The 15965-nt window shown below is 38.6% G+C and overlaps 1 protein-coding gene across 3 annotated transcripts in view; it reads left to right on the top strand.

The window, feature by feature from the left end:
- The window catches only part of Tet (Ten-Eleven Translocation (TET) family protein), an 86368-nt gene that overhangs the window by 66562 nt on the left and 3841 nt on the right, over window positions 1–15965 (top strand). For 2 of the 3 annotated variants that reach the window (XM_064066355.1, XM_064066357.1), the window contains 3 exons: window positions 10101–10313; window positions 10668–10737; window positions 14928–15947. In XM_064066355.1, the coding sequence (XP_063922425.1) occupies window positions 10101–10313; window positions 10668–10737; window positions 14928–15947 (1303 nt within the window). The remainder of the gene's footprint in view (window positions 1–10100; window positions 10314–10667; window positions 10738–14927; window positions 15948–15965) is intronic. The other variant, XM_064066356.1, reaches the window with a different exon arrangement.

Consider the following 15965-nt stretch of genomic DNA (forward strand, 5'->3'; position numbering starts at 1 on the left):
AGCCCCTCGCCGAGGTTAAAATGTTATTAAAAACGTTATCAGAGCTGTACGAGAGAATAATTTTGTGATGAGCTGTACACGGTAATTGTAAATTTTGTAGAAAATGTGTTCAAGCATCGAGCATGCGCACTACATTAATCAATACTCACACTGGGTACGAACATCATACAACGAAATGACGATAAATACGCTCCTAAATGTACCTACAGGGCTGGCTGTGTTTTGCCGAAGACGGATACAAGCAACCCTTCGAAAAATTGCGGAAGCGGCTCTTGCACCCTGGAGGATACCCGGACCCAAACACTCCACTCCGGGTTCATTCATGCTTTCGCGCCACATTTTTACAATAAATAAACGCGCAACGTGCATGCATTTTATGCCGCAGTTTTTACCGGAGGCGGGAGATTGATCGCGCGAGGATGTTTTATTATGACCGTGGAGGTTTTTATTACTACGATTTCCAATGGCTATTTTTCTTGCTCCACATTATCGTGGACTTATGGCGCTTTTATGTATATTTCATGACTAGTGGGCTGCGAGCTTTCGAAAAACACTCATAAATATCAGGCGGTTTTGGCTAACAGGTTTAGCGCCTTAAATCTATGACCAACGACGTAATTGATTCATAAAATGCTAATTAAGATACAGTTCTTGAAATTTCTAAGGCTGCGGCGGTTCGCGATGCAGATGGCGCTGTTTGACAATTCGGTGACATTTGTCAAATGTCATTACGATTCGTTTTTTGGTCAGACTTACCCGAATAAATTATACACAGCGACTCACACAAAAAATTAACACAGACAAACCTGATGTAGCTTTAATTGGACGTCGCTCGTTTGTTTTAATTATTGATGAGACTAATTTTAGGCCGGATCGTACGGTGGCGATGTCTATTTGTTTCCACAAATGTATTTATTGTGCGCTTTTCAACTTGTTATTTATAGTTGTAGTTCAACGAACAATCTCGGAACTGTATATTATACAGAATGTTTCATCACGAATGAAAATTAATACACCTATATAGTTTGCAAAATCCTTCTATTTTCAAAAATTTATTAAGGTGCAACGGTTAGTTTAATCGCGGGTGCGCTCGGTGCGCCATCTGTTATTACTTAATCCTTCCAGTGATGGTTTTTGTCGGTTCTGCTTTTATACGACTTTGCGTTAATTCTGTTTTGCTGCACTGCACCACGATTTTGTGATTCTAAATTTTGTAATTAACACGGGTTTCGCTTTATTGCGTCCAGTAATTTCGTTATTTTCGACACTGGTGTCAAAAACAAGAAATTTACTTATACAGGACGTGCTTTTAAATGCAGAGCCAACTATGATACACAGTGCTTTGCTTATCATTATCGGTGTAAAATGTTAATGACGTACCCACATAACTCAGACACGTCGGGCAATAAGAACAAATTGGAGCTGATAATTTAAAAAAATCGTCAAAATTTGCATAGAGTGACGATAGAATAACGTATTTTCATCATTTATTTGTCAGAATTGAGTTCTTGTAAATATAACTACAACATATACTACAAAGTCAGGAAAAAAAAACAAAAACAATAAGAACAACTGATGAGTGACGATGCATATTCATTCCCCACGACAGTTGCGTACAGCCAAAAAATGTACACGGAATTCACACCTGGAAATAAATACATAATTAATCATTATTAAATAATTAATAATTTAAATATCCGCTTTCCATTATGATAATAATATGTCTCACTATGACGAAAAATTGTATTCCTGTGTACACAGACCCAGAAGTACAGGGGTGGATGGGCGGAAAAAATTTAAACCGGCGCCTGAAAGGCTGAAATTTTAATTCATTTAAAAGTATATAAAATTTGACTGATTTCCTGGAAAATTCCCGATATCCAGATGGGTCCATACTCCCCTAGGCGTGATATCTTGTTTTTGAAGTAATTTGAAAGAATTCCACTGTGTTCTGTTTTTGAAGTAGTTTGAAAGAATTTCGGACATCCCTTGTCTAGTTTTTGAAGTAATTTTAAAGAATCTGGGAGATCCCTTGTGCTCGGTTTTTAAAGTAATTTGAAAGAATCTTGCGATTCCTTATCTTGTTTTTGAAGTAGATTAAAAGAACGTCGGACACCTCTTGCCTTTTGTTTTTTAAATACATAGTTTGAAATAATTTCGATTGTTTCTTGTCTCGTTTTTGAAGTATTTGAAAGCCCAGGAAAAATTGGATGAGCACCTGAAAGACTTAAATTTTACTTCATTTAAAAGTATATAAACTTTGGATTTGGATATCACGGCTACTGATTTCCTGGAAAATTCCCGTTATCCAGATGGTTCCATACTCCCATAGACGTGATATCTTGTTTTTGAAGTAATTTGAAAGAGTCTCGGAGATCCCTTGTCTTGTTTTTGAAGTAATTTGAAAGATTCTCGGGGATATTTTACTTTGTTTTTGAAGTAGTTTAAAAAATTCTAGGGGATTTCTTGTCATGTTTTTCAAGTAGTTTGAAAGAATCTAGGGGATATCATGTCTTGTTTTCGAAGTAATTTTAAAAAATCTGGGAGATCCCTTGTGCTCTGTTTTTAAAGTAATTTGAAAGAATATTGGGATTCCTTATCATGTTTTTGAAGTAGATTAAAAGAACGTCGGAAACCTCTTGCCGTTTGTTTTTTAAATACATAGTTTGAAATAATTTCGATTATTTTTTGTCCCGTTTTTGAAGTATTTGAAAGCCCAGGAAAAATTGGATAAGCACCTGAAAGACTTAAATTTTACTTCATTTAAAAGTATATAAAATTTGGATTTGGATATCACGGCTACTGAATTCCTGGAAAATTCCCGATATCCAGACGGTTCCATACTCCCGTAGGCGTGATATCTTGTTTTTGAAGTAATTTGAAAGAATGTCGGAGATCCCTTGTCTAGTTTTTGAAGTAATTTGAAAGAATCTCGAGGATTTCTTACTTCGTTTTTGAAGTAGTTTCAAAGATTCTAGTGGATTTCTTGTCATGTTTTTCAAGTAGTGTGAAAGATTCTAGGGGATATCATGTCTTGTTTTCGAAGTATTTTTAAAAAATCTGGGAGATCCCTTGTGCTCGGTTTTTAAAGTAATTTGAAAGAATCTTGGGATTCCTTATCATGTTTTTGAAGTAGATTAAAAGAACCTCGGAAATTTCTTGCCTTTTGTTTTTTAAATACATAGTTTGAAATAATTTCGATTATTTCTTGTCCTGTTTTTGAAGTATTTAAAAGCCCAGGAAAAATTGGTTCAGCACCTGAAAGACTTAAATTTTACTTCATTTAAAAGTATATAAAATTTGGATTTGGATATCACGGCTACTGATTTCTTGGAAAATTCCCGATATCCAGATGGTTCCATACTCCCGTAGACGTGATATCTTGTTTTTGAAGTAATTTGAAAGTGTCTCGGAGATCCCTTGTCTTGTTTTTGAAGTAATTTGAAAGATTCTCGGGGATATTTTACTTTGTTTTTGAAGTAGTTTAAAAAATTCTAGGGGATTTCTTGTCATGTTTTTCAAGTAGTTTGAAAGAATCTAGGGGATATCATGTCTTGTTTTCGAAGTAATTTTAAAAAATCTGGGAGATCCCTTGTGCTCTGTTTTTAAAGTAATTTGAAAGAATATTGGGATTCCTTATCATGTTTTTGAAGTAGATTAAAAGAACGTCGGAAACCTCTTGCCGTTTGTTTTTTAAATACATAGTTTGAAATAATTTCGATTATTTTTTGTCCCATTTTTGAAGTATTTGAAAGCCCAGGAAAAATTGGATAAGCACCTGAAAGACTTAAATTTTACTTCATTTAAAAGTATATAAAATTTGGATTTGGATATCACGGCTACTGATTTCCTGGAAAATTCCCGATATCCAGATGGTTCCATACTCCCGTAGACGTGATATCTTGTTTTTGAAGTAATTTGAAAGAGTCTCGGAGATCCCTTGTCTTGTTTTTGAAGTAATTTGAAAGATTCTCGGGGATATTTTACTTTGTTTTTGAAGTAGTTTCAAAAATTCTAGGGGATTTCTTGTCATGTTTTTCAAGTAGTTTGAAAGAATCTAGGGGATATCATGTCTTGTTTTCGAAGTAATTTTAAAGAATCTGGGTGATCCCTTGTGCTAGGTTTTTAAAGAAATTTGAAAGAATCTTGGGATTCCTTATATTGTTTTTGAAGTAGATTGAAAGAACCTCGGAAACCTCTTGCCTTTTGTTTTTTAAATACATAGTTTGAAATAATTTCGATTGTTTCTTGTCTCGTTTTTGAAGTATTTGAAAGCCTACAAAAAATTGGATCAGCACCTGAAAGACTTAAATCTTACTTCATTTAAAAGTATGTAAAATTTGGATTTGGATACACGGCTACTGATTTCCTGGAAAATTCCCGATATCCAGATGGTTCCATACTCCCGTAGACGTGATATCTTGTTTTTGAAGTAATTTGAAAGAGTCTCGGAGATCCCTTGTCTTGTTTTTGAAGTAATTTGAAAGATTCTCGGGGATATTTTACTTTGTTTTTGAAGTAGTTTCAAAAATTCTAGGGGATTTCTTGTCATGTTTTTCAAGTAGTTTGAAAGAATCTAGGGGATATCATGTCTTGTTTTCGAAGTAATTTTAAAGAATCTGGGTGATCCCTTGTGCTAGGTTTTTAAAGAAATTTGAAAGAATCTTGGGATTCCTTATATTGTTTTTGAAGTAGATTGAAAGAACCTCGGAAACCTCTTGCCTTTTGTTTTTTAAATACATAGTTTGAAATAATTTCGATTGTTTCTTGTCTCGTTTTTGAAGTATTTGAAAGCCTAGAAAAAATTGGATCAGCACCTGAAAGACTTAAATCTTACTTCATTTAAAAGTATGTAAAATTTGGATTTGGATACACGGCTACTGATTTCCTGGAAAATTCCCGATATCCAAATAGTTCCATACTCCCCTAGGCGTGATATTTTGTTTTTGAAGTAATTTGAAAGAATTCCACTGTGTTCTGTTTTTGAAGTAGTTTGAAAGAATCTCGGGGACCCCTTTTGTGAAGTAATTTGGGGATTTCTTGTCATATTTTTGAAGTAGCTTGTAAAAATCTCGGAGATTCTTGTCTTGTTTTTGAAGTAATTCGAAAGAATCTCGGGGAATTCTTATTTTGTTTTTGAAGTAATTTTAAAGAATCTCGGAGACCTCTTGCGCCGGGTTTTTAAACTATTTTGAAAGAATCTAGGGAACCTCCCGCCTTTTGTTTTTTAAATAGTTTGAAAGAATTTCGATTATTTCTTGTCTCGTTTTTAAAGTATTTGAAAGCCCAGACAAAACTGGATCGGCACCTGAAAGGCTTAAATTTTACTTCATCTAAAAGTATATAAAATTTGGATTTGGATATCACGGGTACTGGTGTTCCTGAAAAATTTCCGTTATCCAGATGGTTCCATACTCCCCTTCGCCGGATATCTTGTTTTTGAAGTAATTTGAAAGAATTGCGCTATATTCTGTTTTTGAAGTAGTTTGAAAGAACCTCGGGAATCTCTTATCATGTTTTGAAGTAGTTTGAAAGAATCTCGGAGATCCCTTATCTTGTTTTTGAAGTAATTGGAAAGAATCTCGAGGATTTCTCATTTTGTTTTTGAAGTAGTTTGAAAGAATCTCGGGAAGCTCTTGCCTTTTGTTTTTTAAATAGTTTGAAAGAATTTCGATTATCTCTTGACTCGTTTTTGAAATATTTGAAGGCCCAGGAAAAATTGGACTAGCACTTGAAAGGCTTAAATTTTACTTCATTTAAAAATATGTATATAAAGTTTGGATATGGATATTGGTGTCCCTGGAAAATTTCCAATATCCAGATGGTCCCATACTCCCCTGCGCTTGATATCTTGTTTTTGAAGTAATTTGAAAGAATCTCGGGGATTTCTTATTTTGTTTTTGAAGTAATTTCAAAGATTCTAGGGGATTTCATGTCATGTTTTTCAAGTAGTTTGAAACAATCTAAGGAATATCTTGTCTGGTTTTTGAAGTAATTTTAAAGAATCTCGGAGACCTCTTGTGCCCGGTCTTTAAAGTCATTTTAAAGAATCTTGGGGATTTCTTTTCTTGTTTTTGAAGTAATTTAAAAGACTCTCGGGATCCTCTTGCCTTTCGTTTTTTAAATACTTTGAAAGAATTTCGATTATCTCTTGTCCCGTTTTTGAAGTATTTGAAAGCCCTGACAAAATTGGACCGGCACCTGAAAGGCTTAAATTTTACTTCATTTAAAAGTAGGTATCTAAATTTGGAATTGGATATCACGGCTATTGGTCCCATACGTCCCTGCGCTGGATATCTTATTTTTGAAGTAATTTGAAAGAATTCCGCTGTTTTATTTTTGAAGTAGTAACGAAAGAATCTCGGGGGCCTCATTTGTTTGGTTTTTGAAGTAAATTGAAAGAACCTCGGGGATCCCTTTTGTTTTGTTTTTGAAGTAATTTTGGGATCTCTTTTCTTGCTTTTTAAGTAGTTTGAAAGAATTTCAGGGATTTCTTATTTTGTTCTTGAAGTAATTTGAAAGAATCTAGGGGATTTCTTGTCATATTTTTGAAATAGTTTGAAAGAATCTAGGGGATATTTTGTCTTATATTTGAAGTAATTTTAAAGAGTCTGGGAGACCCCTTGTGCCCAGTTTTTCAAGTAATTTGAAAAAGAATCTTAGGAATTCCTTGTCCTGTTAATTTAAAAGATTCTCGGGAACCTCTTGCTTTTTGTTTTTTAAATAGTTTAAAAGAATTTCGATTATCTCTTCTCTCGTGTTTAAAGTATTTGAAAGTCCGGGAAAAATTATATAAAATTTGGATTTGGATATCACGGCTACTGGTGCCTCTGGAAAATTTCTGATATCCAGGAGGTCCCATACTCCCCTGAGCTTGATATCTTGTTTTTGAAGTAATTTGAAAGAATCTGGGCGACTCCATTTGTTTTGCTTTTGAATTAGTTTGAAAGAATCTCGAGGCTCCTTTGTGTTTGGTTTTTGAAGTACTTAAAAGAATCTCGGGGATCCTTTTTGTTTTGTTTTTGAAGTAGGCTAAAAAAATCTCGGGGATCCCTTTTATTTCGTTTTTGAAGTAATTTGAAAGAATCTCAGGGACCACTTTTGTTTTGTTTTTGAACCAGTTGAAAGAATCTCGGAGCTCCTTTGTGTTTGGTTTTTGAAGTAGTTTAAAAGAATCTCGAGGATCCCTTTTGTTTGTTTTTGAAGTAGTTCGAAAAAAATCTCGGGGCGCCCTTGAGTTTGGTTTTTGAAGTAGTTTGAAAGAATCTCGGGGATTCCTTTTGTTTTGTTTTTGAAGTAGTTTGAAAGAAGCTCGGGGCGTCCTTGTGTTTGGTTTTTGAAGTTGTTGGAAAGAATCTCGGGGCTCTTTTGCGTTTGGTTTTGAAGTGGTTAAAAGTATCTCGGGGATCCCTTTTGTTTTGGTTTTGAAGTAGTTTAAAAAATCTCGGGGCGCGCTTGAGTTTGGTTTTTGAAGTAGTTTGAAAGAATCTCGGGGTTCCTTTGTGTTTGGTTTTTGAAGTGGTTGAAAGAATCTCGGGGCGCCCTTGTGTTTGATTTTTGAAGTAGTTTGAAAGAATCTCGGGGTTCCTTTGTGTTTGTTTTTTGAAGTGGTTGAAAGAATCTCGGGGCACCTTTGTGTTGGGTTTTTGAAGTAGTTTGAAAGAATCTCGGGGCGCCCATGTGTTTTGTTATTGAAGTAGTTTGAAAGAATCTCAGGGACCACTTTTGTTTTGTTTTTGAAGTAGTTTGAAGAATCTCGGAGCTCCTTTGTGTTTGGTTTTGAACTGATTTGAAAGAATCTCAGGGACCACTTTTGTTTTATTTTTGAACCGGTTTGAAAAGATCTGGGGACTTCTTGTGTGTGGTTTTTGAAGTAGTTTGAAAGGATCTCAGCCTTAGATTATTTATGATCGTAGGACTCGTCAATTGTATTTTAAATCATTAAATAGAAACTATGCAACTATATTATTTTTGTATACTAATAAAATTTTGCAACATAAAGTTTAAAGCGTCAAAGCCCCGAATCTATAAAATTATAAGCACATAACTCTTTTTCGATATTTGTTGGTTGTCAAACGCTGAACAAAACCGTATAAAGCTGTACCTATCTGTTCTTGTTAGAGTGTTATAGAAATAGTGTGCGTAGAATAAAAATTTGCAAGTCTTGATGTACGTCACTGCATATATGTCTAGATCTAGTTGTCACATAAATCTGGAAATAAAAGCGTGGAATATTTAGTCCCTGTATGTTACATCACTGTAAATAAGTTTTTTTCTCTTATAAATCGACACAAATCCTATCTCTAATCCGGAGTCATGAGTCGTTCAATTCTATTGATTTGCCGCTCTCTCATGGTTACTTCTGTTAGTCCCTTCGTGTCATAGACAACTGTCGCCAGTATTCCCAACTGTCAGACTTTTAAACGATAACTTTTCGCACATGTTTTAGATATCTACCAACATTAAAACAAATCCTTGAAAGTTGTGCGATCGTTCCACAGGGTCGACTCCGTAAATTTCGTGCCTAAAATAAAACCCGTCGTTTTCTTTAGTCGTAATAAGTTAGTCCACGTCTGGACTTACCGGTGATTCTTTGTTTTTCCACGAACTGTGTGATAACGTTCCTCGCCTTGAAGTTTATCGGCGTCACTATCGAAGCAATGGCGCTTTTAAATCGTAAAAACATTTTTTCAACTTGTCAATCGCAATGACGTCACGCATCTATTTTATCTACTTTGACGCAACCGTCAAAGAAACCAACAATAAGTTCGCGATAAACTTAAAAACCGCCCCCTTGGTCGGCGTCCTGTAAATTGAAAATGTCTCTCTCCGCGCCCCCTCCCCCAATCGGCATCTATTATTCCCTCAGTCGATATATGTCGTCGCACCGACCCCGTAATCATTTGCGGCATTAACCCGCCTCGCAGACGTGCATCCACCTTGTCCTAAGGGCTAAGGGCTTCCCTCCCACGTAATCGCCGTTATATTGGTCACGCGAGCGTCTCTTCCAACTTCCGGAAACTCGCTTTCGTCATCCCGTCACTTTCCCTCAAAGCGAAATTCCCCGAAATATGGATTTTTCGATTTTTTCGGGCCGCCCCCTCCGCACGCCACTGCCCGCACTTCCGATGGCCGACTTTCCGCTATCGACGAAATATGAAAATGCTCCATATTCGACAATATATCATTTTAATTGCTTTGTAAATAATGAAAATCGAGCGAGCCGTGCGTATGTGCCGTGATAACGCGATAACAACCTCGCCTCGTCAAAGGTCGGCCCCCGTCGGTGTGCTCCGCCGACGGTTCAAGCACAGAAGTGCGTGATTGGCGTGCCACGTGAAAAAACAAGTGGAGCGCTAGGTTTCGGGGCCTACCTTAATCGTTACATAAGGCGTTGTGGGAGGGGCTAGGCAGGAGGTTTGGGTTTAGTCAATGTAGGGGCTATTTGTGTATAGTGCGTATTTTTTTCGGAATTTTTCGATTCGCAGCGACCACCTAAGACACCAAGTCGCTAGGTTTCATTCATGAAAATTACATAACGTGTCGACGAGGTTCAGGTCTGGAGAGAGCGATGGACGTAAGTATGTTGTTTTGGTCGGGCTCGAGTGGGTCTTATCTGGTTGTAAACGTGCCGAGTACAAGCGATACGTGTAGTAAACACGCTCTGGGAATCGATAAATCTATAAGCGCGCGATGAGTATGGGATTTTTGGATGGGATGGTACCCAAGGTCTCGCAGGTACCTGACCCAGTTGGTCGGAGGCTTCGCTAGCGTCCGATTGATTTCCTATTTCCTTATCGTTGTTTGTTTCTTGAAGATTACATTGCAACTGAAACGTCGCCAAATTTGAGCGTTTTGAGCGACCGCGTACAGTGCAGACCCAAAAATAACACCCGTTTTGACGTTTTGCGTTTGGAATTTAACCCGAAATGGTAAGAAATGCACTGAATAAATTAAATTAAGTTGTGTTGATACTGTTGATAGTGGTTTGCGTTGAGTCTCCATTTTGCTTTTATGGCGATATTTCGGAACACACGGGTCGTAGTGATAACGGAGTTAAGCGTGTCTGTGTAGATGTATATGGGTGGTTTTGTTTGCAGAGTTACCGTGGAAGGAAGCCCAGCGGCCCCATCTCGTCGGTGCCTTCCGGCCCGCCCAGCGTCGTCCCGACGGAACCCAATGGTAACGTTACCATCATCTCGAACCAGCAGCAGCCCGTGGCCCGGCCCAGCCCCCAGCCGGCGGCGGCGGGCGCCGTGCACATGCTGAAACCCGAACAACAAGCGCTACCCGTCCAGCAACAATCACCAATGGTACGTAGGGTAACGTTCGTGAAGGCAAATGTTGTGTCGAGAGGACAGAAAGGGAATTGATTTAAGACCATTCGGGGAGGGTGACGCCGCACTGACCTGCCTCAACGGCGGGGGCGGTATATCTGATCCCGCTCCGGGTGGATTACACAAAATTCCCTCTTTATTGGGGCGCAAACGGAGCAAGGTTGATGCAGACAAGACGGAGGCACCCCTCCGGGATAGACAACCAAATATACGCCTCAATACTCCCGTCTCGACATCACAACAACAATTTCGCCATTTTCTCCCAAAACGGAGGACTTGTTGCTTCCGATATTTACGCCGCCGCCCTTCACCTTATTATTCTTTTTGCAGACTCCGATGCCTTTCTATGCGGACCCCAACAGGTTCCCCACGCCCGTCTGGCAGGCCGACCCCACGCAGGGTGAGTAGGGACGAGACCCAAATATCCCGACCTCTTGGAATGCCATTGATGACGTAACGTGCTTTACCTTAAGGCATCTACTTACGCGCGCTGAAAGATGCCAAAATAAGGCAAAACAACATTCCAGTTTTATCCTTATGACAACACTTAAAGAGTTACTTTTATATCAAAAGAAAAAAAATCACTAAAAAAATAAATTAACAAAAACCGAAAAACGACTTTCTTAAGACAAAACTATAACGTGTTATCAGAAGATGTCTTTATTTTTTTGTTAAACTATCATCTTTTTATTATTGTTAAAGCAAGTCAATTTAAATAGTAGGGGAAAGGTGCCTAAAATGATCCCCCTAAGGGAAAAATTCTTTAACAAATACAAATTATTATTATTCTTGTAAAACTGTAGCATTATTTGTAAGAACATTGATTTATCTAGGTAACAGTATAAGCGAATTGGTGATTCGATAAATATAAAAAAAGTTATTAACGCTTTTCCAGGACCTTACAAAAGGATCATTTTAGGCATCCCCAAGGGTAAAATGATCCCTCGGCATGGGCATAATGATCCCTTTGAATTTTGACCATAAGGGGACAGCATCAACAAGAAAAATCAAATCATGACATAACTGATAAATATTTTATTTCAAAAATTAACAAAAAAATAAATTCTTAAAAAAAATAAACAAAAAAAGTTTGAAAAGCACCGAAAATACGGGGTTTATAATTTCTGGAAGAGTTTGAGACAATACTTTAGTCATCAATACGTGCTAAGATAAGACTAATTTTGCCAAATGGGATACCCTCCAAGAAAAGAGAGGGCGGGTGGGCGGGCCTACAACCTGCTAAGATAAAACTGAATTTGGCAAATGATATACCCTCTAAGAAAAGAGAGGGTGGGTGGGTGGGGCTAGTAACTGCTAGGTTAAGACTGAATTTGGCAAATGATATACCCTCTAAGCAAAGAGAGGGTGGGTGGGTGGGGCTAGTAACTGCTAAGATAAAACTGAATTTGGCAAATGACATACACTCTAAGAAAAAAGAGGGTGGGTGGGTGGGGTTAGTAAGTGCTAAGATAAGACTGAATTTGGCAAATGATATAGCCTTTAAGAAAAGAGAGGGCGGGTGGGCGGGTCTACTAACTGCTAAGGTAAAACTGAATTTGGCAAATGATATACCCTCTAAGAAAAGAGAGGGTGGGTGGGTGGGATTAGTACCTCTTAGGGCCGGTTTATCAATACGCAGTTAAGTTAAAGTAACTGGCAGTTAAAGCTTGTCTGTGAGTTAACCTGTTTATCATTACCCGCTAGCTCAAAACTGGTGGTCAAAGTGCCTGATAAATTAACTGACAGTTCAAACTGTCAGTTAAAGCGTTATCCACCAGTTAGTGGCAACATAACCTAACAAATCCAAATAAATCTGTTATGAATTTAACAATATTTTGATGAGGACTTATGTTGTGCAACAAATTGACAGAGAAAAGATGAGAAAAACACTTATTATTAGCTGATTATTTTCCAGGTCTAATGTAGGTACCAAAAATTAAAAACCTATCTAATAATACCGCGAGATCGAAAAAGAAATTAATCGAAGTAGGCCATGCACGACAAGCCGTTTGTCGTAATCACGGTGGTAGGGTAATTTAATTTTTTTTATTAAATGTCAAATTGACAGTTTAAAATTAGCATTAAGACGCCTACTTTTAAAACACATAAGAATGAATTAAAATCACCGTTTTCCAATTTTGTCTAAAATTTATCCCATTTCTGAAGATTCTAATAACAAAAAAGCTTTAATTTCGTTTGGTAACAGTGCAATTACTTTTGTCAACGTGACGATTAATAAAAAAATATTTTAAACTAAGACAAACGCCTTTTTGTGCATGGCCAACTTTGACTAATTTCTTTTTCGATCTCTCTGTATTTATTTATAGGTGTACCTACTTGTTTCATTTTTAATTTCCAATACTTTTTTTCTAATGCTAAATTTTGCTTTTTCATGATTGATCACGTGAAACGCGATATACAATCGTTGAATACCGAATGCGGATCGAATCTGATGGAACTTTCAAGGTCGGGGTAGTTTTGAACTGACCAATCACAACTCATTTCCAGTGGGGTGAACGTTACCAACTTAAGAGAGTAACAGCTAAACTTCGAGCTACGAAACTGGAAGAAACATCGTGCATTGACAAACACTTTACCTCCGTTAACTGCTAGTTACCCTTATCTGACAGTTACTTAAGAGACACTTTTAACTGAGCATTGATAAACCGGCCCTTAAGACTGAGAATTTCCCAAAAATAGAACACGAAAATCCCTAAAATTCTTTTAAATTATTTAAATTTCCCCGTCTTAAGAGGTACTAGCTCCACCCACCCTCCCTCTCCTCTCTTAGAGGGTATTTTATTTGCGAAAATCAGTTTTATTTTAGCAGGTAGTAGGTGGGTGGGGCTAGTAACTGCTAAGATAAAACTGGTATTGGCAAATGGTATTCCCTCGAAGAAACTAAAGGGTGGGTGGGCGGGCTTAGAGGATATGTCATCTGCAAAAATCAGTCTTATCTTAGCAGGTAGTAGCCTCGCCCACCCACCCTCTCTTTTCTTGGAGGATATGTCATTTGCGAAAATCAGTCTTATCTTATTAGGTACTAGCCCTTTAACAAGATAAAGGGCGGATGGGCCGAGCTAGTGCTTGGCAAGATAAGGCTGATATTGGCAAATAACATATATTCTAAGAAAATAACTGGCGGATGGGTGGGGTTAGTACTTGCTAAGATAAAACTGATATTGGCAAATGGTATTCCCTCAAAGAAAATAAAGAGTAGGTGGGCGGGGTTAGAGGATATGTTATCTGCAAAAATCAGTCTTATCTAAGCAGGTACTAGCCCCGCCCACCCACCCTCTCTTTTCTTAGAGGGTATATGATTTGCAAAAATCAGTCTTATCTTAGCAGGTACTAGCCCCGCCCAATGATCCGGGATCATTTTGCCTCACGAACAAGGGATCATTTCGCCTTAGGTAGCATATCCGCATTCAAAAATTGTAAACTAACCTTCAATTTTTACATGCGGTAAAAAGATCATAACTAACCTACGACTGAAATGTATCTAATTCTGTCAAAACAACTACACCGCTATAAGACCTTTCAAATGGAAGAATGGACTTTTGAAATATATCTTACCTTAGATCAGAGGTGCTTATTTTACATATTTTGGCACAAAACTGTGCAGAATACACAGAACGCCATCAAACTTTCAGAAGCTACTAATTACAGAGCGCTTAATCAAATGACAGTTATGTTTGGTAGATGGAGCCACAAATTTTCTTACAATTGATGGGAATCATTTGACCTGAGGGGATCATTTTAGGCACTTTTCCCCTACATTTTGTGAAATTAGGCAACCAACTTATCTTTCATCGGATAAATAATGACCAAGTACGGATTTATATGCACACAATTTTTTTGAGATATGCGCATATAAATGCACCCACAAATTCAGAAATATGCATACATTTTAAAAAATGTGCACGGTTTTCAACACTCATTATGATTTTAAATAAAGAAATATTAGTCTTGACTTATCTTAAGCGAATAAAACCAAATTATTTTTACTGTCCGATCGGAGACGCGTTTTTGCTTCGAAATATGAAAAAAATGGAAAAAAGTGGCAAAATATGCTAAATACGCTTGTAGTGTGCATTTTGCGTAGAATCTGGACCTTAGTAATGACAAATTAAGTGTATTTTAAAACCTCTGCTTAGAAAGATGAAAGAAATATTCAAAGTAGGTGGCCGTTGTTATCGATATAAAGTGTCCATCGATAGTGAATAGAAAAACCCTGGTTATTGTTAGTGAAAGTATGTATCCTCTTTCAGAATACGAAGTAAATAACAGAGTTTGGATCTTTTATAAAACTGCCTAACCCTGTTCAAAAACTATATCCAATTTCTCTAAGTTGAGGTTAAAAATTAATGAATGTAGGCTGAGAACTGTCTCTACGTTTTATAAAAATTCTAAAACTTTACTGACGTGACCTAACCTGTCCTAACCTGATTGAACTTGACCTGACTTAACCTAACCTGTCCTGACCTAACCTGACTCAACCCGACCTCATGTTCCATCATCATCCCATTGAGGCTGACAATCTACTATTAGTATTAGACGAAATCGTTAATTATTGTTTTCTTTTTGCAGCAGCGTGGCCACAGGGTCAGTTCATCCAGCAGATCCCCGCCGAGGGCTACCAGCAGTACCCCAACGGCATCTACCAGACGACGTACCAGCAGCCCGCGTTCGAAACCAACACCTTCTACACCGGCGCCGTGCAGGTGCTCACCAACGCGCGGCCCCCTAGTGCGCCTAGCCAGGCCGGGCAGTTGACGCCGCGTCCCAACTCCAACTACTCGCACACGCCGAGCCCGGCGCCGCCCGCGCAGTCCGCCTCCGGCCGGCAGTACTCCGAGTACCAGCAGAATCAAAACTTCGTCTCGCCCGCCACCACGCCGTCCGGGAACGCCGAGAGCGTGTCCCGGCCGAGCTCCGTCAACAGCACCATCAGCAACCCGGCGAACAATCAAAACAACCAGTTCGGCCAGGGCGGCGCCGGCTTCACGGCGGTGTCTTCGGCGGCCTTCAGCCCCAACTCGCCCAACTACGTGAACGTGAGTTCGGGAAACGCCAAGCCTGGGTATCCACAAGTGAACAGCAGCCCGCAGCTAGTTTCACACAGCTCTAGTGGATACCCAGGCAGCGGACAATACAGCGGAGCTAGTCAGAATCAAATGTGGGGAGATGGGATGATGTGGGAGCGAGGGGAGATGAAGGAGCAGTTCGAGCAGTTCGAAAGCAAGGCGCAGCACGAGGCACAAAGCGAGTTCTCGCAAGCAGACAGGGTAAACTTGAACACGCGCATCAAGACGATGATATTAAGCAAGCAGCAAGTGGAGGAGAGCGCGGACGAGAAGAAGGCGGAGCAACAAAATGCCACCGGTCATTTTTTATGGTATAGCCACCATCATCGTTTCGATAAAGTGAACGATGGTGGTGGCTTCACTCCCCGGATTCAGTCCAAACCCAAACCAAAGCCTGTTCCCAAACCAAAACACGATAATCCTAGTCCTAATAAAATCAGCGAGACGGAAATACCCAGATGCAACTGCTTCAACCACCTGGAACAACTCCCGGCCGAACCCGGAACGTACTACACGCATTTAGGTAAGGCGGTACTTTCTG

The sequence above is a fragment of the Zophobas morio genome, unplaced genomic scaffold (genome assembly GCF_036711695.1).
Source record: "Zophobas morio isolate AGI-343-1 ecotype UQ-CSIRO unplaced genomic scaffold, CSIRO_AGI_Zmor_V1 ptg000028l, whole genome shotgun sequence".
NCBI classification, from domain to species: domain Eukaryota; kingdom Metazoa; phylum Arthropoda; class Insecta; order Coleoptera; family Tenebrionidae; genus Zophobas; species Zophobas morio.